The sequence below is a fragment of the Mobula hypostoma genome, chromosome 1 (genome assembly GCF_963921235.1).
Source record: "Mobula hypostoma chromosome 1, sMobHyp1.1, whole genome shotgun sequence".
Classification (NCBI taxonomy): Eukaryota; Metazoa; Chordata; class Chondrichthyes; order Myliobatiformes; family Myliobatidae; genus Mobula; species Mobula hypostoma.
In genome coordinates, this window is record NC_086097.1 from 21,805,973 (window position 1) to 21,833,835 (window position 27,863).

General features: G+C 43.8%; 1 protein-coding gene across 2 annotated transcripts in view; it reads left to right on the forward strand.

Moving 5' to 3' along the window:
- Positions 1-27,863, forward strand: part of adck1 (aarF domain containing kinase 1) — a 751,432-nt gene that overhangs the window by 536,119 nt on the left and 187,450 nt on the right. For both annotated transcript variants that reach the window (XM_063044551.1, XM_063044541.1), the window contains exon 9: positions 8,720-8,917. In XM_063044551.1, the coding sequence (XP_062900621.1) occupies positions 8,720-8,917 (198 nt within the window). The remainder of the gene's footprint in view (positions 1-8,719; positions 8,918-27,863) is intronic.

Genomic DNA, 27,863 nt, shown 5'->3' on the forward strand with positions numbered 1-27,863 from the left:
ACTAATGACAATACCCAGAAAGACCGTGGGAAGGACTTCCAGAGGTTAGGTTCCAGACAACCGAAGACATGGCCACTGATGGCGGGGTGAGGGAAGAGGGCAGAAACCTTAGAAGTTTGCATAACTGTAGCAGGTTCCAGAGGCACAAGAGGTAAGGCTGTGCCAGGATTTGAAAATATGGATTGAAGTATAACGCTTGACCTCCTCCCATGTTTCCTGATGGACGCAGTGACTAGAAGAAACAGTCTGGAGAGCTGCTGAGAACAGAAAGTGGAAAGAGAACAGAGATTAACTCCCTTTTCTTCAGCTTCTGAACATTTCTCTTTCCTTTCTAGAGTCCTAGAGCAATACAGTACAGAAACAGCCCCTTTGGCCCATCTGCTGTCTCTGGACATGTATCTGACAGTCGGGTGAAGCTCGCTGACCTGCCTGTTTCCATGACATTCACTGAGAAACAGGCGTCTGTTGACCTAATCAAGTGTCCTGGCTGAATTGCCAGCTGCACTCGCCTGTGTTTAAAAACATGCAGATGTTCCTCTCATTACTCGCATGCTGTTGGGGTGATCATTCAGCCGTAGTCAGTGACCATGGGGATTTGTGCATGTGCTGATCCGCAGTTTGTCTTTGGAAGGTGTTCCTGGCTGCTGCTGACCTGACGAGACTCAGCGTGAGCAGGAGCATGTTTTCCCCTGTGCCCGAATGCTGGTCTGTGCGTTCCGCCGCATCCAGCGTCAATCGCGCAGCTGAGGCGGTACCATCCGACCAAGGACACCAACCTCCTATGCAGGAGAGTTGTTTTGCAAACTCAGCTGCTGAGGCTCCTGATGCGGTGAGCTGCACTGCAAACATTTCCTTAAAGCATTCCTGAAGCTAAGCCTTTGGTCGTCTTTGGTAATGTGGCTGTGTCAACTTGTGTTTGGTAACTTTTTTTTAATGACATGTATACGACATTTTATTGGATTAATCTGTTGTTGGTAAAGGTCTGGCCTCTATCTTATGCAGTTATCATTAACATACAGGTTGTCTAGTTGTTACCAGGTTCCCTTTGTTCCCCCTGACATCCCACATTCTCATTGTGGGAGTTAACTGTGTGCGCACTGGCTACCACTTAACAAAAGATGTACAGAACTGTGCAAAAGTCTTAGGCACATATATGCTCTGTACCGCTGCCACACAAAAACATGACAGATGTGAGTGATGATAAACCTGCTTCTGAGGACAAGGAGAGGGGTGTCGTGGTTGGGAAAAGGGAAGGGAAAGGGGAGAAAGCAGGAAGTGCCAGAGAGACATTCTATAAAGATCAATAAACCGATTGTTTGGAATCAAATGACCTTGTCTGGTGTCTCAGGGCTGGGTGTGCCTGCATCTGTGTGCCACCTGCCACTCCTAGCACACCTTCTCTGCCACCTGTCTCACACCCCTCCTGTGGCACTCCACCCTCACCATTCCCAACATTCTTTAGAAACATAGAAAACCTACAGCACAATATGGCCCTTTGGCCCACAAAGCTGTGCCGAACATGTCCTTACCTTAGAACTGCTGGGCTTACCCATAGTCCTCTATTTTTCTAAGCTCTATGTATCCATCCAGGAGTCTCTTAAAAGACCCTGTCGCTTCCACCTCCACCACCGCCACTGGCAGCCCATTCCACGCACTCACCATTCTCTGCGTAAAAAACTTACCCCTGACATCTCCTCTGTACCTATAGTACTTCCAAGCACCTTAAAACTATGCCCTCTCGTGCTCGCCATTTCAGCCCTGGGAAAAAGCCTCTGATTCTCTACATGATCAATGCTTCTCATTACCTTGCACACCTCTATCAGGTCACCTCTCATCCTCCGTCGCTCCAAGGAGAAAAGGTCGAATTCACTCAACCGAGGTAGAGTTTATTCCTGCCAAATTTATAAACTCGCTCTCTGCTTCACGTTGACAGATATAGTATTGTGCAAATCTGAGGCACCTTAACTATGTATATGTGCCTAAGACTTTTGCACAGTATTGTACTATGTTTGTTAAGGCATTTAATAAGATTTTCCCTAGAGAGAGTTATTCAGAAAGTCAAGGAGGCATGTGATCCAGGGGAATCTAACTGTGTGGATTCAGAATTGGCTTGCCCACAGAAGGAAGAAGGTGGTTGTAGATGGAGTGTATTCTGCCTGGAGGTCAGTAACTAGTAATGTTCCACAGGGATATGTTCTGATAACCCTGCTCTTTCTAATTTTTATAAGTGACTTGGATGAGGAAGTGGAAGGGTGGCAGATGACATGAAGGTTAGTGGGGTTGTGAATAGTGTAGAAAGTTGGTGAGATGCAGAGCTGGGCTGAGAAGTGGCAGATGCAGTTCAGCCTGGAAAAAGTGTGAATTGATTCACCTTGGAATTTGAATTCAAAAAAACAGGGCTAATGGTAGGATTCTTAACAGTGTGGAGGATCGGAGAGATCTTGGGGTCCATGTCCATAGATCCTTCAAAGTTACCGCATAGGCTTGTTAAGAAGCCAAATGGTGAGTGGACCTTCATTAGGTGGGGGATTGCGGTCAAGAGCTGAAAAGTAATGTTGCAGCTCTATAAAACCCTGGTTAGACCACATTTCAAATACCGTGTTGAGTTCTGGTCACCTCATTATAGGAAGGATGTGGAAGCTTTAGAGAGAGTGCGGAGGAGATTTACCTGGATGCTGCGGAATTAGAGAGCATGTCTTATGAGGGTAGGTTGAGTGTCCTAGGACTTTTCTGTCTAGAGTGAAGGAGGACGAGAGGTGACTTGGCAGACGTATACAAGATGATAAGAGCTATAAATGAAGTGGATAGCCAGAAATTTTTCCCCCCAGGGTGGAAATGGTTAATATGAGAGGCTTTAAGTTTAAGGTGATTGGAGGAAAGTATAGAAGGGATGTGAGTGGTAGGTTTTCACACACAGAGTGGTGGGTGTGTGTAATGCATTGCCAGGGTGGTGGTCGAGGAAAATACATTAGTAACATTTAAGAGACTCTTAGGCGCGTTGATGATAGAAAAATGGAGGGCTATGTAGGAGGGAATAGTTAGATTGATCATAGAGCAGGTTAAAAGGTCAGCACAACATTGTGGACTGCAGAACTTGGACTGTGCTATAATGTTCTATGTTCTAAAGCTAAAGATAGAAACCTGGCACCAGATAAACAAAGCAACTAGGAAGAAGCTAATGTTCATTAACATCTCTGTCTAGACCCTTGTATGTTCCCCATAAGGTTTGAGCTGACTATATGCTAATATTGCCTTACATATACTAATTTTATTTTACTAGCCAATGAATGAATCTTGGCTAACATCCAACCGCAATGGGGGAGGTGATTTTCAAGTGATGCTGCAGGATATTTTGAGTTCAGGAGAACAGGCTCTTGGTTTAACACCCCTTTCTAAAGACTGTGTACGGAGAGATCATGGGACTTGAACCCATGACCTTCTGATCCAGACACCCACCGAGACAAGGTTGGCATCAAGCACCAAGGAGCTGTTCTCTTGCATTGTTTCAGGAAAGGCTAAGGCAGCCATTGTAAAGAGATTTATCTTGAAGGTAAACGAGATTGTTGTGAAACTGTTCTTGGATTCCTGCTGTCATAGTATAAACTCAGTGGCCACTTTATTATGTACAAGAGGTACCTAATAAAGTAGGCACTGAGTGTAATAGCAAAATGGTGCTTATAAGATCTAGGCTCCAACTCTGAACAAACATAATTAAATTGTAGCCAATTTTAATCTTGCATCAATATCCAAGCGCTTAGCAGTTGATGGATATACTATGACAGACTTGGAACTTTTTACATAGATTGTCTGAAAGATTCTGTATATTTCAATCAGAAACACCTCAGACATTTGCAAGAAAACTAACATACACTCAGTGGCCGCTTTATTAGAAACACCTGTACACCTGTTCGTTAATGCAAATATCTAATCAGCCAAACATGTGGGAACTAGGTCAATACATTAAAGCATGCAGCCATGGTCAAGAGGTTCAGTTTTTGTTCAGACCAAACATCAAAATAGGGAAGAAATATGATTTGAGTGACTTTAACCTTGGAATGACTGTTGGTGCTAGATGGGGTGGTTTGAGTATCTCAGAAACTGCTGATCTCCTGGGATTTTCACACACAGTCTCTAGAGTTTACAGAGTATGGTGCGAAAAAAAGACAAAAACTCCAGTGAGCAGCAGTTGTGGCTGAAAATGCCTTGTTAATGAGAGAAGTCAGAGGAGAATGGCCAGACTGGTTTAAGCTGACAGAAAGCTGACAGTAACTCAAGTAACCATGTGTTACAGCACTGGATTGCAGAGGAGCATCTCAGAACACACAGAGCATCAAAATGTGAATTGGATGGGCGATAGCAGCAGAATGCACACAGGGTTGTGCTCCTGTGGCCACTTTATTAGGTACACTCCTGTACCTGATAAAATGGCCACTGGGTGTCATGGCAAAATGGTGATGATGTCATCATTTGTGTAGGCAGAAACTCCTTGCATTTAATGTTGGCAGCCATGAGTTGGGGAGCCAATCTAGAACAGCATATGTCTTTGAAATCAATGCTGATGGACAGATTTATTTGAAGTTATACATGAACTTTTAAGGTTCATTGCCTGAGTGAGAATGTTTTCATCTGGCCAGAAATCCTAAAATAGGGGCTATCAGTGTTCCCCTTATTACTCGTGGATCTGACAGTGAATTGAGCAGCACTTTGTTTGTCCACATCAGAGGAGCAGAAGTTAGAACAGATATGATATGGGAAAATGGCACAGAAGCATTTGAGGGAATAGCTTCCTCAGTGGGTCAAGAGGAAGACAAAATGGTACCAATGAAGGAGCTATGATTAGATAAAGAAGGGAGGGGAATCGTGAACACTGAAGTGGATTAGTTTTGCACTCTGTCGATGCACAGTAGAGCCTCTCCTGAGTGGTTGCATCATGGTCTGGCGTGGAAGCCCCAATGCCCAGGAACAGGGAAGGGTACAAATAGTGGTGGATAGACCCCACTCCATCCCAGGCAAAGCCCTCCTCTCTGTTGAGAACACCTACAAGAACTGCTGCCACAAGAAAGCAGTACTCATCATCCCAGACCCCTCACCATCCAGGCCACATTCTCCAGGTTCAAGAATATTTATTTCCCCATCAGGCTCCTGAACCAGTGTGGATAGCTACATTCACTCCAACACTGAACTGATTCCGCAACTTATAGACTCACTTTCAACAACTCTCCAACTGTTGTTCTCAGTATGCATTTAAAGAAGCGGCAGATGCAATACAGTGTCGGGAGGTGCTTGGTCATGCACTTTGGTAGAAGCAGTAAAAGTATAGACTACTTTCTAGATGGAGGGAAAATTCAAAAATTCGAGGTGCAAAGGGACTTGGGAGTCCTCGTGCAGGACTCTTTAAAGGTTAATTTGCAGGTTGAGTCAGAGGTGCGGAAGGCAAATGCGATATTAGCATACATTTTGATAGAACTAGAATATAAAAGCAAGGGTGTTATGTTGAGGCTTCATAAAGTACTGTTGAGGCCACACTTGGAGTATTGTGAGCAGTTTTAGGACCCTTATCTATGAAAGATGCTGAAGATGGGTCTTGGCCTGAAACATCAACTTTTACTCATTTTTGTAGATACTGCCTGACCTGCTGGGTTCCTCCTGCATTTTGTGTGTGTTGCTAAGAAAGGATGTGCTGAAAATGGAGAGGGCTCAAATGAAGTTCATGAAAATGATTCCAAGATTGAAAGGCTTGTCATATGAGAAGCGTTTGATGGCTCTGGGCCTGTACTCAATGAAATTCAGAAAAACAGGGGGTCACCTCAGAGAAACCTATCGAATGTAGAAGGGCCTCGATACAGTGGATGTGGAGAGGATGTTTCCTATGGTGAGGGAGTCCAAGACCAGAGGACACAGCCTCAGTATAGAGGGTCGTCCTTTTAGACTGGAGATGAGGGGTAATTTCTTTAGCCAGAGAGTGGCGAATCTGTGGAATTTGTTGTCACAGGCGACTGTAGAGGCCAAGTCATTTAAGGCGGAGGTTGATACATTCTTGAGTAATCAGGGCATTGGGAAATGAACCTGGTAAGGTGTCAGATCTCTCAGTGGGAGAGCATTTTGGAGATAGTGATCATAATTCTATCTCCTTTACAATAGCATTGCAGAGAGATAGGAACAGACAAGTTAGAAAAGCATTTAATTGGAGTAAGGGGAATTATGAGGCTATCAGGCAGGAAATTGGAAGCTTATATTGGAAACAGACGTTCTCAGGGAAAAGTACAGAAGAAATGTGGCGAACGTTCAGGGGATATTTGTGTGGAGTTCTGCATCGGTACATTCCAATGAGACAGGGAAGTTATGGTAGGGTACAGGAACCGTGGTGTACAAAGGCTGTAATAAATCTAGTCAAGAAGAAAAGAAAAGCTTACAAAAGGTTCAGAGAGCGAGGTAATGTTAGAGATCTAGAAGATTATAAGGCTAATAGGAAGAAGCTTAAGAGGGAAATTAGGAGAGCCAGAAGGGGCCATGAGAAGGCCTTGGCAGACAGGATTAAGGAAAACCCCAAGGCATTCTACAAGTATGTGGAGCAAGAGGATAAGACGTGAAAGAATAGGATGTATCAAGTGTAACAGTGGGAAAGTATGTATGGAACTGGAAGAAATAGCAGAGGTACTTAATGAATACTTTACTTCAGTATTCACTATGGAAAAGGATCTTGGTGATTGTAGTGATGACTTGCAGCAGACTGAAAAGTTTGAGCATGTAGATATTAAGAAAGAGGATGTGCTGGAGCTTTTGGAAAGTATCAAGTTGGATAAGTCATTGGGACCGTGTGAGATGTACCTCAGGCTACTGTGGGAGGTGAGGGAGGAGATTGCTGAGCCTCTGGTGATGATCTTTGCGTCATCAATGAGGACGGGAGAGGTTCCGGAGGATTGGAGGGTTGTGGATGTTGTTCCTTTATTAAGAAAGTGTGTAGAGATAGCCCAAGAAATTATAGACCAGTGAGTTTTACCTCAGTGGTTGGTAAGTTGATGGAGAAGATCCTGAGAGGCAGGATTTATGAACATTTGGAGAGGTATAATATGATTAGGAATAGTCAACATGGCTTTGTCAAGGGCAGGTCAGCCTTACGAGCCTGATTGAATTTTTTGAGGATGTGACTAAACACATTGATAAAGGAAGAGCAGTAGATGTAGCGTATATGGATTTCAGCAAGGCATTTGATAAGGTACCCCATGCTAGGCTTATTGAGAAAGTAAAGAGGCATGGGATCCAAGGGGACATTGCTTTGTGGATCCAGAACTGGCTTGCCCACAGAAGGCAAAGGTGGTTGTAGACAGGTCATATTCTGCATGGAGGTCGGTGACCAGTGGAGTGCCTCAGGGATCTGTTCTGGGACCCTTACTCTTCGTGATTTTTATAAATGACCTGGATGAGGAAGTGGAAGGATGGTTTAATAAGTTTGCTGATGACACAAATGTTGGAGGTGTTGTGAATAGTGTAGAGAGCTGTCAGAGATTACAGTGGGACATTGATAGGATGCAAAACTGGGCTGAGCAGTGGCAGATGGAGTTCAACCCAGATAAGTGTGAGGTGGTTCATTTTAGTAGGTCAAATATGATGGCAGAATACTGTGATTAAGAAGGCATACGGTGTATTGGCCTTCATTAATCGTGGAATTGAATTTAGGAGCCGAGAGGTAATGTTGCAGCTATATAGGACCCTGGTCAGATCCCACTTGGAGTACTATGCTCAGTTCTGGTCGCCTCAATACAGGAAGGATGTGGAAGCCATAGAAAGGGTGCAGATGACATTTACAAGGATATTGGCTGGATTGGGGAGCATGCCTTATGAGAATAGGTTGAGTGAACTCGGCCTTTTCTCCTTGGAGCAACAGAGGATGAGAGGTGACCTGATAGAGGTGTATAAGATGATGAGAGGCATTGATCGTGTGGATAGTCAGAGGCTTTTTCCCCCCCGGGATGAAATGATTGCCAAAAGAGGACACAGGTTTAAGGTGCTGGGGAGTAGATACAGAGGAGATGTCAGGGGTAAGTTTTTTCACTCAGAGAGTGGTGAGTGCGTGGATTGGGCTGCCGGCAACGGTGGTGGAGGTGGATACGATAGGGTCTTTTAAGAGACTTTTGGATAGGTACATGGAGCTTAGAAAATTAGAGGGCTATAGGTAAGCCTAGTAATTTCTAAGGTAGGGATGTGTTCGGCACAACTTTGTGGGCCGAAGGGCCTGTATTGTACTGTAGGTTTTCCATGTTTCTATGAATGGATATGAGGAGAAGGCAGGAAATTGGGACTGAGAGGGAAGATGGATTAGCCCTGATGAGATGGAAGAACAGACTCAATGGGCCAAATGGCCTAATTCTGTTCCTATATCTTAAGGTATGTATGTACGTATGCATTCATTTTGCACAGAAAATGAACCTCAGGGTTGTATATAGTGATATTGTCATCATCATCATTATTATGTGCATGTCGTATGATGTGGGTGATCATGGTCTTTCCAAGACCATGATTGTTCTTGGCAATAGGCTGACATATACGTACTTTGGTAATAAATTTACGTTGAACTTTGAAATGGGAGTTTTCTGGCGTAAGTTTTATATCTAGATTTGAAGTATAAAGCAAAATCAATTTTTTGGATTTTTTTTTAGATGGATTGATGTTCAGTTGCAATTGTTATCTGGACTTCCTTTTAATTCTTGGTTTTGTTCAGACCCTGACAGACGAGTTCCGTCTGGATTATTGCCGTCTGTGGCGCTCTCTAATCAAAACCGACATGAAGGGCATTGAGACGTACAGCCGACGGCTGGGAGCTGGCGATTTGTATCCACTCTTTGCCTGCATGATAACAGCCAGATCCTGGGCATCCATAAGCAAAGGAATTGACCAAGTACCAGTCAGCGAAAACGAGGTGAGCAATACTTGAGAAAGTTTATGATTGGCCTTTAACACGGCATTGACAAGATGCTTCAATGATCCAGATCTACTCAACTGTAAGTAAAACCTTTGCTATATTCACATTGAAATCCTGATTCGTTGCTATGTGTATTAAGTCCTACTGCAGCAATAGAGCACAAACATCTAAGCTTAAAGATGAACTGAAAACAATTAACTGACGGTACACAATGCCCCTTGCTGTACAGAGTGAGTGTTGCGTTGGTGACGGGACTGCTGATTGGATGAGATAGAAAACTGAGGCTCTTGTCTGCCAATCGAATGAAACTCTTTCAAAAATGTGCAGAGAGACATTAACCTTGGTCTGGTAGCATTTCTCCCTCAGCCGTTCTGTCAACCAAGTTGTCCGTCATTGTTTTAAAATCATATTTGAGGATTTCTGGCTAGCAAGGCCAGCATTTATTGTGCATCCCTAAGATTTTTTAAGTAATTGGGGCCTTGGGCTCCTGCTGATGTTGGGGCCCTTGCTTTGCACAATTTGGCTGCCCTACTTGCCAGGCTTCAAAAGCACTTCACATGCTTCATATAAGGATCAGGAAGAGTATGGTAGAAATGCCAAGTCATTGTTTTAACCCAGCAGTGGTGCTTTCTTGGCAGAATTATGACTTGGAACGGGGAGCAATGAGAAAGTGCTTTTTTATTCGAGGCTGTATGTCAGACCCAACTGTGAATCTTACGCACTGCTTGAAACTCAGAAACCTTGCCTACTAGCAAACAGGCCTCCACACTGAAGCTGCCATTATAATGTAGTGCTACAGGTACTCCCTGCATTACTATGGTTGTCACAGATGTCACTGATGTTGTACAAACTCATTATCCTTTTAACCCTGCCTCTTGGATAGCTGACTTTGACTGTAGAGTTGCGGATGCAGAGCTGTGCAATACTATCTGACCAATTGCAGTGGCTTTCAGCTTTGTTCTGGGTGAATTCTGATTCTGAAGCAGATTGAACAAACTTTTTGTTTTCCTTCTCCTAATCTGACCCACATATTACCACCAACTGAAGCATTAAGATAAAGAAAGCCACACATCTGCGTGTGTTATTTTAGGGTGAAATGAATGAGATTTATGGATGAAGTGAGATTAGTCAAAAATAGCAATAGCCATATTGTCCAGTTTCTGTACTATATTAGGATATAAAAGGGGCAAATGGATCTGCCTGTAAGACCTTCTAACAGGCCAGTGCTCAGGCAGCATTATGTAAAGGCCTCAGGTTCCCTTGACTGACACCTTGCAGGAAATGATATATGTATGTATGAATTAAAGACCACTCGGCCCCTCAAGCCTGGTCTTTAACTTCTACTCTGCATTCTCATTGAAATACAGTAACCCTTATTTATCAGAATCAAATTTATTATCACTGACATATGACCTATGTCGTGAAGTTTGTTGTTTTGCAGCAGCAGTACAGTGCCACACAAAAATACTTTAGGTTACAATAAAATAGATATAAAAATGTGGTGTAAAAAGAGAACAAAATAGAGAAGAAATGTCAAAGGACCTTTCAGCAATCTGATGGCAGAGGGGAAGAAGTTATCTTCCTACCTCTGGGTCAGAACTTTTCAATAATTTCTTTCACTGGACCTTAAGGAAGAGAATTCCAAAGACTCATAACCCTTGAGAAAAATATTTTGCTTTATTGTTGTCTTAAGTAGGCTACCCCTTATCCTTAATCAGCCCTCCTTGGTTTAGATTCTCTTAGAAGATGGAACATTCTCTCTGCATCCACCCAGTCGAGACTCCTCAGGCTCTTGCACTTTCCAATCACATCAGAAGGTCAACTTTGTGGGCCTCCTTCTCTTGGATCACGAGTCAGATCTATGGGTTAGGAGTGTGATAAGATTGGTATGTCACCAAAGACTTTAGGAAATCTCTACAGATGTACTATGGAGAGCATTCTAACTGGTTGCATCACCGCCTGATATGGAGGTATCACTGCACAGGATCATTGCAAACTCAGCCAGCTCATCATGGGCATTGCCCCCCCAAATATGAAGTCACTGTCAAAAGGTGATGCCTCAAAAAGGCAGCATCTATCATGAAGGACCCCCCACCCAGGACATGCTCTCTCCTCATTGCTATCATCAAAGAGGAGGTACAGAAGCCTGAAGACATAGACTCGACATTTCAAGAATATCTTCTTCCATTTCACCATCAGATTTCTGAATGGACAATGAATCCATGTACACTAACTTGCTATTTTTTTCTGCTTTTGATCTCTTTTTGAATTACTTATCAAATTATTTTATATATATTCCTTATAATAATTTGTAGTTTTCATCATTGTGTATTGCAATGTTCTGCTACTGTAGAACAAGTTTCACGACATGTGCTGGTGGTAATAAGCCCAATTCTGATTCTGAAAGTGGCCACTGAGTGTATGTGCCAAAGTGTGAGCTGATCATACACAAAGCAAGCCCGATCCAACCCAGCTCATTGCTGCTAGTCTCATTCATCAGTAAAGTGGTGGAACCCATTGGCCACCTACCATATAACCTACACATCAGTACCCAATTTGTGTTTCACCAGGACCACTTGGCTCTAGACCTCATCACAGCCTTGGTCCAGACATGAACCGAAGTACTGAATTCTGGAGGGGAGGTGAAAGGAACCACCATTGACATCAGGGCAACATTTGTTCAGGTGTGGCATCAAGTAGAAAGCACTTAGATAGGAACATTGAAAGGGCAGGTTCTGGCAGAATATAGGATGGACACAGGAAATCGGGGCTAGTTTCGAGAGCATCATGGATGAGTCGGGCCAGTGGACCTGTACCCTTGCTGTATTGCTCTGTGACTCCAAGAAATCCTGATAAAACTGAAGTCAGTGGATACCCAGTGGTTGGAGTCAAACCATGCACAAAGAAAAACAAGAAACACACAAAATGCTTGAGGAACTCAGCAAGGTTAGGCATCTTCTATAGGGGAAATGAACACTTGATATTTTGGGCCGAGACCCTTCACCACGACTGGAAAGGAAGGAGGCAAAAGCCAAAATACAAAGCTTCTTACTTCATCTCCCTTCCCACCTTCCGGCTGGTATTCCTTCCTTTCCCCCACCTTTTCGTTCTGGCTTCTGCCCCCCCTTACTTGCCAGTGCTTGCGCAATGTCTGTACATCATTCCTGCCAGTGTACTATCTTAATCCTTTCTTTGTTGCACCTTCTAAAGATACAGTAGGTATCCTGTGTCTGATCGTGGCATCGTTGACAGGAGTTCAGTGTGTGATGGAATACTTCCCACTGGCCTGGATGAATGCACTTCCACCAACACAGGGCAACACATCCGACTTGACTGGTATTCCACCCGCCACCATTCCCTACACACCAGAGAACTGTGGATACCATCTACAACATGCACTGCAGTTACTTGCTTGGGCTTGTTTTACCCTGATAGCATCTAACAGACCTATGACCTCTGGCACCACAACACACAGGGGCCAGCAGGCAAATGGGAGCATTAACATGTTCCTCTGCAGGTCATATACCATAAAAATCATATACACTTCTGAACAACCATTGATAGCTTCACTCACCTCAACAATGAATTGACTCCATAATATATCAAATTACTTTCAAGGACTCTACAACTCATGTTCTCAGTTTTTATCTATCTACCTATTTATCTGTTCATTTATCAATTTTTGAGATTCAAAAATTCAAAGCACATTTATTATCAAAGAATATATAAAATTATACAACTTGAGATTTGTCTGCTTGCAGGCAGCCACAAAATCAAGGGACCCAAATAACACAATTTAAAAAAAAGACCAAAAACCACTGCTCAGAGAAAGAGAGAAAAAAAAACACAAATCATGCAACATGCACACCAATAGCACTCTGAACCAGACTCCCCAGGACCGCTCCCAGAGCAGCTGCAGTCGGCCCAATCCTCAGCCCCAACTCATCACACCAGCGGAGCAAAAACGCACAACAGCCACAGCAGTTCACAGAACCACAGAGAAGGAATGAACATTCGTGGGAGAGTGGGTGAAATCAGCCCAACCCTATTTATTTATCTGTCCTATTATTTATCTACAGTATTTATTGATTAATTGAGCGATTGATTGTATTTGCACAGTTTGTCCTCTTTCACACATTGATTACTTATCAGTCTTTGTGTGGAGCTTTTCATTGATTCTATTGTATTTTATTGTATTGTCATACTGTGAATGCCTGCAAGAAAATGAATCTCAGGGTAGTATATGGTGACATCCATATACTTTGATAATAAATTTACTTTGAACTTTGATGCTGACTGGGAAGTACATCACCATTCCTTCATTATCACTGGGTCTCGTCCTGGATCTCCCTCCCCAGTAGAATAATGTGCCTCCCTTCAACAGAGGACTGCAGTGATCTAAGCAAGCGACTCGCCACCGTCTCCTGAAGGGCATTTGGGAATGCTGCAACCCTCCCAAAAATGAATCAGTCAAATCTCTCTTCCAAGAGCATTGCCCCATGGATCTTGATGGAATTTTGCTGTGGCAAACTTGAGGTTATTAAATGATGAGAGCATGTGTATCTCTTGGTCTGCAGTGTCTCTTTCTGATTGATAAGCATTGCTTGAGAAACATTGTGTCCTGAAACGTTGGGAACACAACCTCCTTTAGGGACCTTTTCTGCAAGAATGGGTCTTCTCAATAAATCAGTATGCAATGTGCCTGTCCCAGACAGACAGGCACACTGCGACTGGATGAGAGTTTTAGCTCTTCATTGACTTTCTGACCACTTCAGGAGTCTGCAGCGAGCATTGTGGTGACTGGCTCGTTCTCTTCCTCATAAATTGATTTTGCTTTGGACAGAGTTATCTGCAGCAAAGCAGCGCATTGTGAGTTCATTAAAACATCAATAGCAATAAAAGAAGTAACCCTTTCTTGGCAGAGAGAGAAAGGTAGACTGCAAAGAGTGCTGAAGTCAGAAGCTGAGCATCTATAGACCTAGGGATAAGAGAGGTAGAGCCAGTACAGATAGAGCTGTTAAATAAAAGCACACTACCACAAATGCAGGAAATCTGAAAATTAACCAGAAAAGTGATGGAAATAACTTGCAGTTCAGGCAGCATCTGTGGAGACAGAGGCAGATAAAAACTGTCAAGCCAATAACATGTCAGGACAATAACAACTATGGAAAGTTAAGCAATTTTTATTTTGCAGGGAAAGGAGGAAGGAGAGAGGCCAAAAAGGAAGGTCAGTGACCCAGGGTTCCAAGTTCCAAGTAAATTTATTATTAAAGTACATATGCAAATATCGCCATGTACAACCCTGAGATTCGGTGCAAGGTGAGAGAGACTGAATGGCAAAAGGCACATAGGTACAAGGTCAGTGAGTCATAGAAAAGTACAGCACAGAAACTTGCCCTTCAAGCCATCTAGTCCATGCCAAACCATTTAAATTGCCTACTCCCATCAACCTGCACCAGGGACCACAGCCCTCCATAACCCTACCATCCAGAATAGCAATCAACAGAAGAGAATCAGGCAGAAGATAGAAATGCCTGAGAATACCTACCCCCCAGTCTCAAGGGTCCATGAACCCATGAAAAATACCTCATTATTCCTTTTTTTGTTTGTGTAATTTACAATAATATTATGTTTTTACACTGTACTTGATCAGCAAGGTGATCAGATAGGTGAGTGATAATAAATCTGATTTGGACTCTGTGATTCTGAAGAACAACTTCTACCCTGCACCTTTTATGTCCTAAAGATGAACACTTTGTCTCTTCGTCTATCTCTTAGCCCATCAGACATCGGAGCAGAATTAGGCCATTTGTTCATGCTCAATTTATTTTTACTCTCAACCCCATTCTCCTGCTTTCTCCACAAAAACTTTGACGTCCTTAATAATTAAATACATATCAACCTCCTCTTTAAATATACCCAATGACTTGGCCTCCGCAACTGTCTGTGACAATGAATTCCACAGATTCACCACCCTCTGACTGAGGAAAATTCCCTCTCATCTCTGTTCTAAAGGAACATCCTTCTATTCTGAGGCTGTGACCTCTCCCATTATTAGAAACATCATCTCCATGTCCACTCTATCTAGGCCTTTCAATATTTGGTAGGTTTCAATGAGATCGCCCCAGCATTCTTCTAAACTCTCACAAGTACAGGCCCAGAACCATCAAATGCTCCCCATACATTAATCCTTTCAATGTCCTCTGGACCCCTTCCAATGCCAGCACATCCTTTCTGAGATAAGGGCCTAAAGTGGCTCACAATGTTCCATGCGGTCTGACCAATGCCTTCTAAAGCCACGTTGTGACCCTTGAAGCTGCCTGCACTGCACTTTCTCTGTAACTGCAACTCTATACTCTGGCATCCTGTTTTTCCATTTTATACTTCTGCAATGTACTTAGATATGGAATAATCCATATGAATGGCAGACTAACAAATGCTTTTCACTGTAACTTGGTACATAGGACAATAATAGACCAGTTATAAAAGGATGGAGGCTGCGACATGATATTCAGTGTGCTGTTGTCTCGTTCACTGAGATCATGATGGGTCTTTTACCTCAGTGTCACTTTGTTGGACTGGCTCCATGTTCCTTGACATCTAAAAATCTGTACATCATAAGACATAGGAACAGAATTAAGCCACTCGGCCCATCAAGTCTGCTCCACCAGTCCATCATAGCTGATTTATTATTTCAACCCCGTTCTCCTGCTTTCTCCCCATAACCTCTAACCCCTTACTAATCAAGAAGCTATCTATAATATACTGCTTTAATATACCCAATCATTTGGCTTCCGCAGTTGTCTGTGGCAATGAATTCCTCAGATTCGCCAACCTCTGGCTAAGGAAATTTCTCCTCACTTCTGTTTTAAAGGGATGTCCTTCTAGTCTGAGGCCTCTGGTTCTAGACCCCCCCACTTTAGAAAACATCCTCTCCATTCGATCTAGGCCTTTCAGTATTCAATAGGTTTCAATGAGATCCCCACTCGTTTTTCTAAACTCCAGCAAGTGCAGGCCCAGAGCCATCAAGTGGTCCTCATATGTTAACCCTTTAATTCCCAGAATAATTTTCATGAACCTCCTCTGCACCCTATAATGTGATGTAAAAGAACAAATAGGCTAGTTTAAGGAAAGTGTAATTGAGAATCCCTATCCAGGTTCTGTAGTATTTAAAGGTAACCTTTTGAAGGGTATTGGGTATATGCCAGAGAGGGGAAAGTTGCTGGGTTATGAGAAGTAAAGGGCAATAGGACTAAGATTTCAGAGAACCAGCAGCAGGGTAATGGGCTAAGTGGCCTTTTTCTATGCTGCATTATTCTGTGATTCTACAAGGTCAGTGCAACCCTGATCCTCTTTATTGGGATTGATTAGCTAGTAAAAAATAGGCGCAAAAAAATCAGAGAAAGGACTGCTGTTTTCTTTTGTGTTTTATTAGTCCTTTTAAAAACTGGCTGCACATAATGATGAAGCAACGATTGAGTCATTTCCCCTGTCTGTCATCTCTGGCAACCACACTGCTATAAGTGGCTAAGATTGATTTTATGGACATAATTTCTGTGTAACTAACTTCCACACGTGCCTTCAAGTTTCAGTGATTACGATGGTCACTGAAACATAAAGACAAATAACTGTTGACACAGGAGATTCTGCAGATGCTGGAAATGAACAACACACACAGAATGCTGGAGGAAATTAGGAGGTCAGGGAGCATCTGTGGTGAGAAATCGACGATGTTTCGGGCCGAAACTACTCAGGGTATTGGCTCGAAACATCAACAGTTTATTTCCCTCCATAGATGCTGTCTGATCTTTTGAGTTTCTGCAGCATTTTGTGTGTGTGTAGACAAAAGATTGTTTATGAGACCAACCATTAAATTGCAAATTACAGCTCATCACGTTATACGAAGAACATTAGAACATTACAGCACAGTAAAGGCCTTTCGGCCCATGATTTTGTACCAACATTTTACCCTGCTCTATGATGAATCTAATCCTTCCCTCTCACATAGCCCTCCATTCTTCTATCATCCTAGAGATTTTTTTTAAATGTTCCTAATGCCTCCACAGCACTCCTGGCAAGGCATTCCACACACCTACTATTCTCTTTAAAAAAAAATCTCCTCAGACATCGCCTCTATACGTACCCCCCCATCACCTTACAATTCTGCCGCATCGTATTAACCAATCTTGGCCTCTTATCACCTTGTACGCCTATATCAGTTCACCCCTTGTACTCTTTTGCTCCAAGGACCAAACCCCTAGCTCACTCAAACTAACCTCATAAGATAGGCCTCTCCACCACAGCAGCTCATAAGTCAGATGCACGGCTGCGAACCAAGTTGCCATAGAACAGAACTCGCGGCCTGGCAACGCTCGACAAATCCATGGCATCAGTCTCCCAGACACTCGTTTGTGTATATGGGCTGTATATAAGACCAAGTAGCCGTAAGACAAAGAAGCAGAATTAGGCCCGATGGCCCACTGAGTCTGCTCCGCCATTCATCATGGCAGATTTATTTTCTTTCTCAGCCTCCTACTTTCTCCACATAACACTTGACGCCCTTACAAATTTTACTAAGCAAGAACCTATCAAGCTCTGCTTTAAATATACCCAGTGACTTGGCCTCCATTGCCATCTGTGGCAAGGAATTCCACAGATTCACCACCCTCCAGCTAAAGAAATTCCTTCTCCTCTGTTCTAAAAGTATTTCCTTCTGTCCGAGTCCTGGGCCCCTCTACCATAGGAAACACCCTCTGCATGTCCAGACTATCTCGGTTTTTCATTATTTGGTGGTCATAAACTGGGTATGATCTGCCAACTGTATATTTTACTAACAAAATAAACTAAATGAATGTGCATTAAAATCAAATGGAAAGGAGGGTAGTTAGCATTAGGAATTTAACCTGAGATATGGACTGTGCTGGTCACTGGCGGGTCGTCAATGTTTCTGTCTGGAGATGACTACTCAGTTGGAACAACAGAGCACAGGGGCTCACTCATCAGCTGGGTTTAGTCTCCTGTCAGGTGAATGGGACAGAAATTTAGCTGGAACAATCAGCATGAACTCAGTGTCACACAGCTAGTGTGCCTGAGGAGTTTACTTCGAAGTGACAGTACGTAGAACACAGGGAACAGGCCTTTTGGCCCATGAAGTCTACGCCAAACCTAATGCCAAATTAAACTAAATATTTTCTACTTGAACGTAATCCCTACCCCTCCATTCCCTGAACATTAATTTATCTGTCTAAAAGCCTCTCAAATGCCACTTTTGTATCTGCTAACACCCATCACCCCAGAAGCCCACCACTCCGTAAAAAAAAACTCGCTTCACACATCTCCTTTAAACTTTCCCCCCTCACCTAAAATGCATGTCCTCTAATATTTGACATTTCAAAGCTGGGACAAAGATTTTGACTGCCCACTTTGTATGTCAGAATTTTCTGTCCAGTCTCCCCTGAGTCACTGATGCTCCGAAGAAGGCGGTCCAAGTTAGCACTACCTCTAAACATATGGGTTTAATCTGGGAAGAGCTCGTCGGAATCCAGGCTAGGGCACAGAGTTTAAGAAAGTGAGCCTTCAGTGACTTGCCCAGTGTGCTGCTTTATTTTGAAGCTCAACACATCGTTGTGCTTATTCATTCAGTGGCCAGTTTATTAGGTACACCCGTACATTTGCTTGTTAATGCCAGTGTCTAATCAGCCAATCACATGGCAACAACTCAATGCGCAAAAGCATGCAGATATGGTCAAGTGATTCAGTTTTTGTTCTGACCAAACATCAGAGAGGGGAAGAAATAGAACCTAAGTGACTTTGACCTGTGGAATACAAGAAAACCTGTAAATCCAAAGCAACACGCACAAAATGCTGGAGGAACTCAGCAGGTCAGGCAGAGGAAAGAGTATAAGGCTGAGACCCTTCATTAGGACTCACTTCAGGAATGATTGTTAGTGCCAGATAGATTGGGTATCTCAGAAACTGCTCACCTCCTGGGATTTTTAAGCACAAGTCTCTAGAATTTACAGAGAATGATGTGATAAACAAAAAAAAGTGGCAGTTCTGTGGGTGAAAATGCTTTTTGAATGAGTGAGGTTCGAAGAGAATAGCCAGACTCATTCAAGCTGCCATGAAGGTGACAGTAACTCAAATAACCCCATGTTACATCAGTGGTATTTGTATTTGATCCTCCACAACATTCTGCGTGGGAATTTAAACTGGAGGTAGTTTTTATGAGGTTGAGTTGCGAGCTTGACATCAACCCGGCACGGATGGAGAGCGCACACGGGGGCGGTCTGTCACTGGATCGAACTCGGGAACCTCCGTTCTCAAGCCCAGCGCTGATCTCACTGCACCACCAGCTGACCTGGGGGCAAACCTCGGTGTGGATGGGCTACAAGCAGCAGAAGGCCATGAACATTTGAGTCCTGAAGGAGGACCTTGGCCCGAAATACCAATTGTTCACTCTTTTCCATAGATGCTGCCTGGCCTGCTGAGTTCATACACTCATTGTTCACCTTATTAGGTACAGGAGGTTCCTAATAAAGTGATCACTGAGAGTATATCACTGCAGCAATGCTGGTCTGCCAACAGGTGAAATTGCAGTACATAAAATCCGCCTGAGGTCAGATAGATTTTCACTGCTACTGGTGAGAGATGTTTCACTTTGCCTGGTGTAGGCTGCAGTCCTTAATGCGACAGCAGCATGAAATGCCTGGGCTGATTTCTGAATTTTAAGTTAAGAAGGCTTTAGGCATTTTTCAAGTGTAGAGGATGCGATTAGAACTTCTACTGCTGTCCGAGGATGTTCTATCTGGTGGAGTGCACCTCCTTGCTGATAAATAGGGCATGCCTGAAGTAGGGTCCATCCACTCCTACAATGGAAGTGGCATTAATACAGAAGCAATGCCTTTCATCAGCCCACTGATGCCTTTCACTTATTGAAGACGATCTTGAAATGGCAATAAAACCCTCTTCAAAAAAGACAGCACAAGCACCCCAGTAAGAGTCAGGAGCCATTTCAAAGTGGAAAATGCATTAAAGATTTCTTTTGTCTTGCACATACCTCTGTAGAACTACCAGTCTCTTTTATGCGCTGTGCAGTGTTCCATACACTAAACAGAAAAAAGGCAGCTTTTATGAGACCATTTTTCAATTGGTTTCATTATCGTGAACATTGGGTAAGTGCTCAGACACCGACAGCATAGACTCATAGGTTGGTGAGGCACTTTGATATTCAAAAGGAGGGAGTGTATTGGCAAGCAGCTACTATCATCAAATCTAGCCTCTAACCCCCACCCCCGCTGTGCCTCGCACATATTAGATAAAGCTTTTAAAATTCACTTATTAGATAAAGCTTTTTGTTTCAAGTTTTATTATTTTAAGTGTAAGCTCGATCTTGAAGGCAGAGTACAGGGTTAGTGGCAGAATTCTCAGCAGTGTGAGGAAATAGAGGAACCTCGAGGTCCACGTTCATATATCCCTCAAAGTTGCTGCGCAAGTTGATATGAGAGTTAACAAGGTGTGTGGTGTGTTGGCTTTCATTAGTTAGGGGGATTCAGTTCAAGAAAAACGGAGCCTAGTTGGGAAGGAAGGGTTGGATTGATCTTACAGTAGGTTAAGAGGCTAGCACAACATTGTGTGCTGAAAATCCTGTACTCTGCTACTGTTCTATGTTCTATCCCCCTTACGGCGTGGTGCCAAATTTTGTTTGATAACGCCTTATAATTTTTTTAAAGTTCCTGTTTTGCGATCTGGCCGTACCCAGGACAGCCAGCCCATCGCAAATAGTGCTCGAGAAGATGATTGGGAGCCAAATTGTTTAAGTGTCGTAGGAGTTGCTCTTCATCTGTGCGATGAGGGAATTCAATCTTGCATTTGACTTGTGCCTTGGAGATGGTGGAATGGCCCTTGTATGTCAATGTTGCAGGATACCCAGCCTCTGACCTGCTCGTGTAGCTATTTATGGCCCAGATCAGTTTGTCGTCCCTGGTGACCCTCAGGTGAGGAACTCGGTAATGTTAATGCCATAGAATGTGAGAGGTAGATGGTTTGATCTACCGTAGTGTGGCATGAGTATAATTTGCCACTGATCAAAGTACAAAGTAGAAAGTAAATTTATTATCTAAGTACATATTTCTCACCATAGACAGCCCTGGGATTTGTTTCCTTGAGGGTATACTCAGTAAATCCAAGAACCATAATAGAATTAATGAAGGACTGCACCCAACAAGACAGACAAGCAACCAATGTGCGAAAGATAACAAACTGTGTGAATATCTCAACAATAAATATCGAGAACGTGAGATGAAGTGTCCTTGAAAGTGAGATTGTGGGAACATTTCAGTGATGGGGCAAGTGAAGTTATCCCATGGGTACAAGAGCCTGATGGTTGAGGGGTAATAACTGTTCCTGAGCCTGCTGGTGTGAGTCCTGAGGCTTCTGCACCTTCTTCCTGATGGCAGCAGTGAGGGGAGACCATAACCTAGGTGATGGGGTCCCTGATGATGGATCCTGCTTTCATGCGACAGCGCTTCAAGTAGACGTGCTCAGTAGTGGGGAGGGCTTTACCTGTGATGGACAGGGCCATGTACACTACTTTTTGTAGAATTTTCCGTTCAAGAACATTGGTGTTTCCATATCAGGCCATGATGCAAACAGACTCTCTACCACATATCTATAGAGGTTTGTCAAAGTTTTAGAAATCATGCTGAACTTCTAAGGAAGTAGAGACATTACTGTGCTTTCTTGGGACTTACACTTACGTGCTGGGCCGAGACCATGGCCCTCTGAAATGACGACAGTCCATGACCCTCTGAAATGACAAGAGACCATGGCCCTCTGAAATGACGAGAGACCATGGCCCTCTGAAATGACGACTGTCCATGACCCTCTGAAATGACGAGAGACCATGGCCCTCTGAAATGACGACTGTCCATGACCCTCTGAAATGACGACAGACCGTGGCCCTCTGAAATGACGAGAGACCGTGGCCCTCTGAAATGACGACAGACCGTGGCCCTCTGAAATGACGAGAGACCATGACCCTCTGAAATGACGACAGACCGTGGCCCTCTGAAATGACGACAGACCGTGGCCCTCTGAAATGACGACAGACCATGACCCTCTGAAATGACGAGAGACCATGACCCTCTGAAATGACGACAGACCGTGGCCCTCTGAAATGACGAGAGACCATGACCCTCTGAAATGACGACAGACCATGACCCTCTGAAATGACGAGAGACCATGGCCCTCTGAAATGACGAGAAACCATGGCCCTCTGAAATGACGAGAGACCATGGCCCTCTGAAATGACGACAGTCCATGGCCCTCTGAAATGACGAGAGACCATGACCCTCTGAAATGACGACAGACCATGACCCTCTGAAATGACGACAGTCCATGACCCTCTGAAATAACGACAGTCCATGGCCCTCTGAAATGACGAGAGACCATGACCCTCTGAAATGACGACAGTCCATGACCCTCTGAAATGACGAGAGACCATGGCCCTCTGAAATGACGAGAGACCATGGCCCTCTGAAATGACGAGAGACCGTGGCCCTCTGAAATGACGAGAGACCGTGGCCCTCTGAAATGACGACAGTCCATGACCCTCTGAAATGACGACAGACCGTGACCCTCTGAAATAACGACAGTCCATGACCCTCTGAAATGACGAGAGACCATGGCCCTCTGAAATGACGACAGACCATGGCCCTCTGAAATGACGAGAGACCATGGCCCTCTGAAATGACGACAGTCCATGACCCTCTGAAATGACGAGAGACCATGACCCTCTGAAATGACGACTGTCCATGACCCTCTGAAATGACGAGAGACCATGACCCTCTGAAATGACAAGAGACCATGACCCTCTGAAATGACGAGACCATGACCCTCTGAAATGACGAGAGACCATGACCCTCTGAAATGACGACAGACCATGGTCCTCTGAAATGACGAGAGACCATGACCCTCTGAAATGACGACAGACCATGACCCTCTGAAATGACGAGAGACCATGACCCTCTGAAATGACGACAGACCATGACCCTCTGAAATGACGACAGACCATGGTCCTCTGAAATGACGAGAGACCATGACCCTCTGAAATGACGACAGACCATGACCCTCTGAAATGACGAGAGACCATGACCCTCTGAAATGACGACAGACCATGACCCTCTGAAATGACGAGAGACCATGGCCCTCTGAAATGACGAGAGACCATGACCCTCTGAAATGACGAGAGACCATGGCCCTCTGAAATGACGAGACCATGACCCTCTGAAATGACGAGAGACCGTGTCCCTCTGAAATGACGACTGTCCATGACCCTCTGAAATGACGAGAGACCATGACCCTCTGAAATGACGACAGACCATGGTCTTCTGAAATGACGAGAGACCATGACCCTCTGAAATGACGACAGACCATGACCCTCTGAAATGACGAGAGACCATGGCCCTCTGAAATGACGAGAGACCATGACCCTCTGAAATGACGAGAGACCATGGCCCTCTGAAATGACGACAGACCATGGCCCTCTGAAATGACGACAGTCCATGACCCTCTGAAATGACGACAGACCGTGACCCTCTGAAATGACGAGAGACCATGGCCCTCTGAAATGACGACAGACCGTGGCCCTCTGAAATGACGAGAAACCATGACGCTCTGAAATGACGAGAGACCATGGCCCTCTGAAATGACGAGAGACCATGGCCCTCTGAAATGACGAGAGACCATGACCCTCTGAAATGACGAGAGACCATGACCCTCTGAAATGACGAGAGACCATGCTCGAATGCTATCAAAGTCTTGCTGCATGCTCTGCTTCATCTTCAGATGAGTAATGAAAGGAATTAAAATTTTCAAAAATATAGGTCCCATAACTAAGAAAGAATATGCTGGCATTGGAGAGGGTACTGAGGAGGTTTACAAGAGTGAACCAGTGAATGTAAGGGCTAACATAAGAGGAGCGTTTGATGGATCTGTGCCTATACTTACTGGAGTTTAGAGGAATAAGGGGGAGGATCTCATTGAAATCTATTGAATATTGAAAGGCCTAGAGAGAGTGGATGTGGAGAGGATGTTTCATTAGTGGAAGAGTCTTGAATCAGAATAGACGAGAACAGAGAAGAGGGGGAATCTCTTTAGCCAGAGGTTAGTGAATCTATGATTTTTTCGTCACAGACTGCCTTGGAGGCCAAGTCATTGGGTGTATCTAAAGTGCAGGTTGACTGGCTCTTGATTGATAAGGATGTCAAAGATTACAGATAGAAGGCAGGAGAATGGGGTTGAGAGGGATAATAAATCAGCTATAAGTGATGAAATGGTAGAGTAGACGATGGGTTGAATGTTCCTATGTCTTATGGTCTTACAGCCTAAAACATTTTTAAGGTGGAGATAGATAAACATTTAAAAGACTGAGGAGTTGAAGGTGATGGAGACTTTGCACTGAAGAGGCCAGAGTAAATCAGATATGAATGTTTAAGCAGTTCTGAAGGGCCTAGTGGCCTATTTCTGCTCTAGTTTCTTTGTGTTCTTGTGTTCTCCCTTCTGACCTCAGGTCATTGATGAAGCAGCTGAAGATGGTGAGGGTTGGCAACAACTCCAGCAGCATTGTCCTCAGCCTGGATTGATTGACTTTCAGCAACCGCAACCAACTTCCTCCAGTTCCTCTCCAGCATCCCTTTCTTCCATGGTCCACTCTCCTCTCCAATAGTTTCCTTCATCTTCAGCCCATTACCTCATCCACCTCCTAGCTTCCTAAGTTTCGCCCCCTCCAGCCACACATCTTATGCCACACCAGATCTCATCTATCATCTGCCAGCTTGTATTCCTTCCCTTCCCCTCCTCTACCTTCTTATTCCGGCCTCTTCCCACCTACTTTCAGTCCTGTTGAAGGGTCTCAGCCCAAAACATCGACTGTTTATTCTCCTCCTTAGATGCTGCTTGATCTGCTGAGTTCCTCCAGCACTTTGTGTGTTGCTCTGGATTGCCAGCATCTGCAGAATCTGTTTACTTTAAGATAAGCTCACATTTTCTACTTAACCTCAGAACATCCCAGAGGGCTTTACAGCCAATGAAATAGTTCTTAAGCATGGTCACAGCTGTAATGCAGAAGTGTGACAGTTGGTTTGTCCACAGCAAGTTGCTAGGTATACCAAGGTGATAACCATTTCTCTGGTGGTATTGATTGACAAATTAATATTGGTCATTCCACTGGGGAGAGTGCCCCTGGCCCAGCTTGATTGTTCTTCACTTTTGTTTGAGAGAGCTGAGGGGTTCTTAGAGTAACATCTCACCTTAACCACTGACAGTACGACATTTCCATAGTTCCACAGCAATAATTGGATTCAATTCAACTGAGGGCAGCACTGAGAGTAGAACTAGCCTTTTAAACAAACCGCTGCCAAAGACAGACACCACTATCTGAATTTATTCTCTGGAAGTCCGAAGGTTGAAAGGACTCCTCCGTCCTCTTCTCCACCAGATACACCATGTCTTGGTATGGCAACTGCTCTACCCAAGGCCACACTAAAATGTAGAGTTGTGAACGCAGCCCAGTCCATAACTCGAATCGAACCTCACTTCATTGACTCTGTCTACACATCCTGCCACCTTGGGAAAGCAGTAAGGCTTATGTAATCAAGGATTTGAAAAGACTAGAGCAGAAATGAGGAGATAAAACTATGAGAAGAGAGTGGAATTCTTTTCTCCAGGCAGGGGAAGGCATAGGAATGACTTCAGTTTTGAAAAAAGTTATTAATGAAGATGCTTTTAGGACATTTTTAAAAGGCGTTGCTTCAAGCAGGCAGCATCTATATTCTGGATCTTCACGTCCAGGATATCCCCCGTTTCATTATGTCCATCAGAAAAGAGGTACAGGAGCCTTAAAAGACAAATTCAGTGTTTTTGCAACAGCTTCTTTCCCTCACCATAACATTCCTGAACCATCCACAAACACTGCCTCAGTATTTGATGCTTTTTATTTATTTTTTATATTTTTCATTCTAACTTCTAGTGATTTTTATGTATTGCATTGTACTGCTGCTACAAAGCAATAAATTTCACAACATATGTCAGTGATAATAAACCTGGTTCTGATTCTGTAATAATGTCTCCATTTAGTTCCAAACTGGAGATCATAAAATAGGCACTAAAATATCCATTAATTCAAGAGAGTTATTTAATCAGAGGACGTTTCGAATATGTATTTTGGCAGTGCATGGAATATTTAGAATGAACAACTTTAAAAACTTCAAGGAGAAAGCAGAATAAATATTTCAGAGAATTTTTAAAAATTATGTAAATGTTACTGTTAGTATCAGCATTAATTATCCATACCACATCATCTCCTGAACTGAGTCAGGGTAGAGTCAACTGTACTACTTTGTCTGAAGTCAGTTATAGGTTGGACCTGAGAACAGTAACAGATAATGTTTTCTAAGGAACCAACTTATTAAGCCACAAAGATGCAGCTAATGGAGGTGCTACCTCACATCTCCAGTAAACCAGGCTAGATCTTGTCCTCCAATACTGTTCCCCTGTGACTGTACGAGTTTCGTCCATCCAGGTGGCCACCATTGGTGAACTCGTTCAGATCTGGTAGAGTTTTAACGGATAAGTGCAGACCCTTCTATTTACCAAGGGAGTTTACTGCCCTTGTGACTGTGGCTGTGTACATCCACCCCGCCATGATGGGGAAGCACTGCAAGATCTCTACATCTCTACTATTCCATCAGTGACCTCCATACCACACACCCCAACGGTTTCTTTATTGTTGTCGGCAACCTTAACCATGCTAACTTAAAAGCAGTCCTGCCTAAATTCTACCAGCATGTTGCCTTTGCTACCAGCAAGTGAGAGCACATTAGAGCTGGTTGATATCAACACACATGATGCTTTCAAGGCTACCCTCTTTGAATTCTCAGACCACTTATCTATTATGCAAGTTCCTGCGTACAGACCTGTTCAAAAGGAGACAGGGGCTTGGCCAGAAGGAGGAACCTCAGCATCACAAGACTACTTTGAAAACATGTTTTGGGATGCAGCTACATGTGACCATCACATTAACATCAATGAATATGTGGGATCTGTCACTGGCTATATAGAGAAGTTCATTGAGAACGTCACCATTGTTTGAGAACGTCAGCATTTAATACCATCATTCCCACAATCCTGATTGAGAAGTTGCAGAACCTGGGCCTCTGTATCTCCCTCTGCAATTGGATCCTCAACTTCCGAACCAAAAGACCACAGTCTGTGCGGATTGGTGATAACCTATCCTCCTCGCTGACGATCAACACTGGTGCATTTCAGGGGTGTGCGCTTAGCCCATTGCTCTACTCTCTATATACACATGACTGTGTGGCTAGGCATAGCTCAAATACCATCTATAAATTTGCTGACGATACAACCACTGTTGGTAGAATCTCAGGTGGTGACGAGAGGGCGTACAGGAGTGAGATATGCCAACTAGTGGAATGGTGCCGCAGCAACAACCTGGCACTCAATGTCAGTAAGACGAAAGAGCTGATTGTGGACTTCAGGAAGGGAAAGATAAAGGAACATATACCAATCCTCCTAGAGGGATCAGAAGTGGAGAGAGTGAGCAGCTTCAAGTTCCTGAGTGTCAAGAACTCTGAGGATCTAACCTGGTCCCAACATATCCATGTAGTTATGAAGAAGGCAAGATAGCGGCTATACTTTATTAGGAGTTTGAAGTGATTTGGCATGTCAACAAATACACTCAAAAACGTCTATAGTTGTACTGTGGAGAGCATTCTGACAGGCTGCATCACTGTCTGGTATGGAGGGACTACTGCACAGGACCGAAAGAAGCTGCAGAAGGTTGTAAATGTAGTCAGCTCCATCTTGGGCACTAGCCTACAAAGTACCCCGGACATCTTTAGGGAGTGGTGTCTCAGAAAGGCAG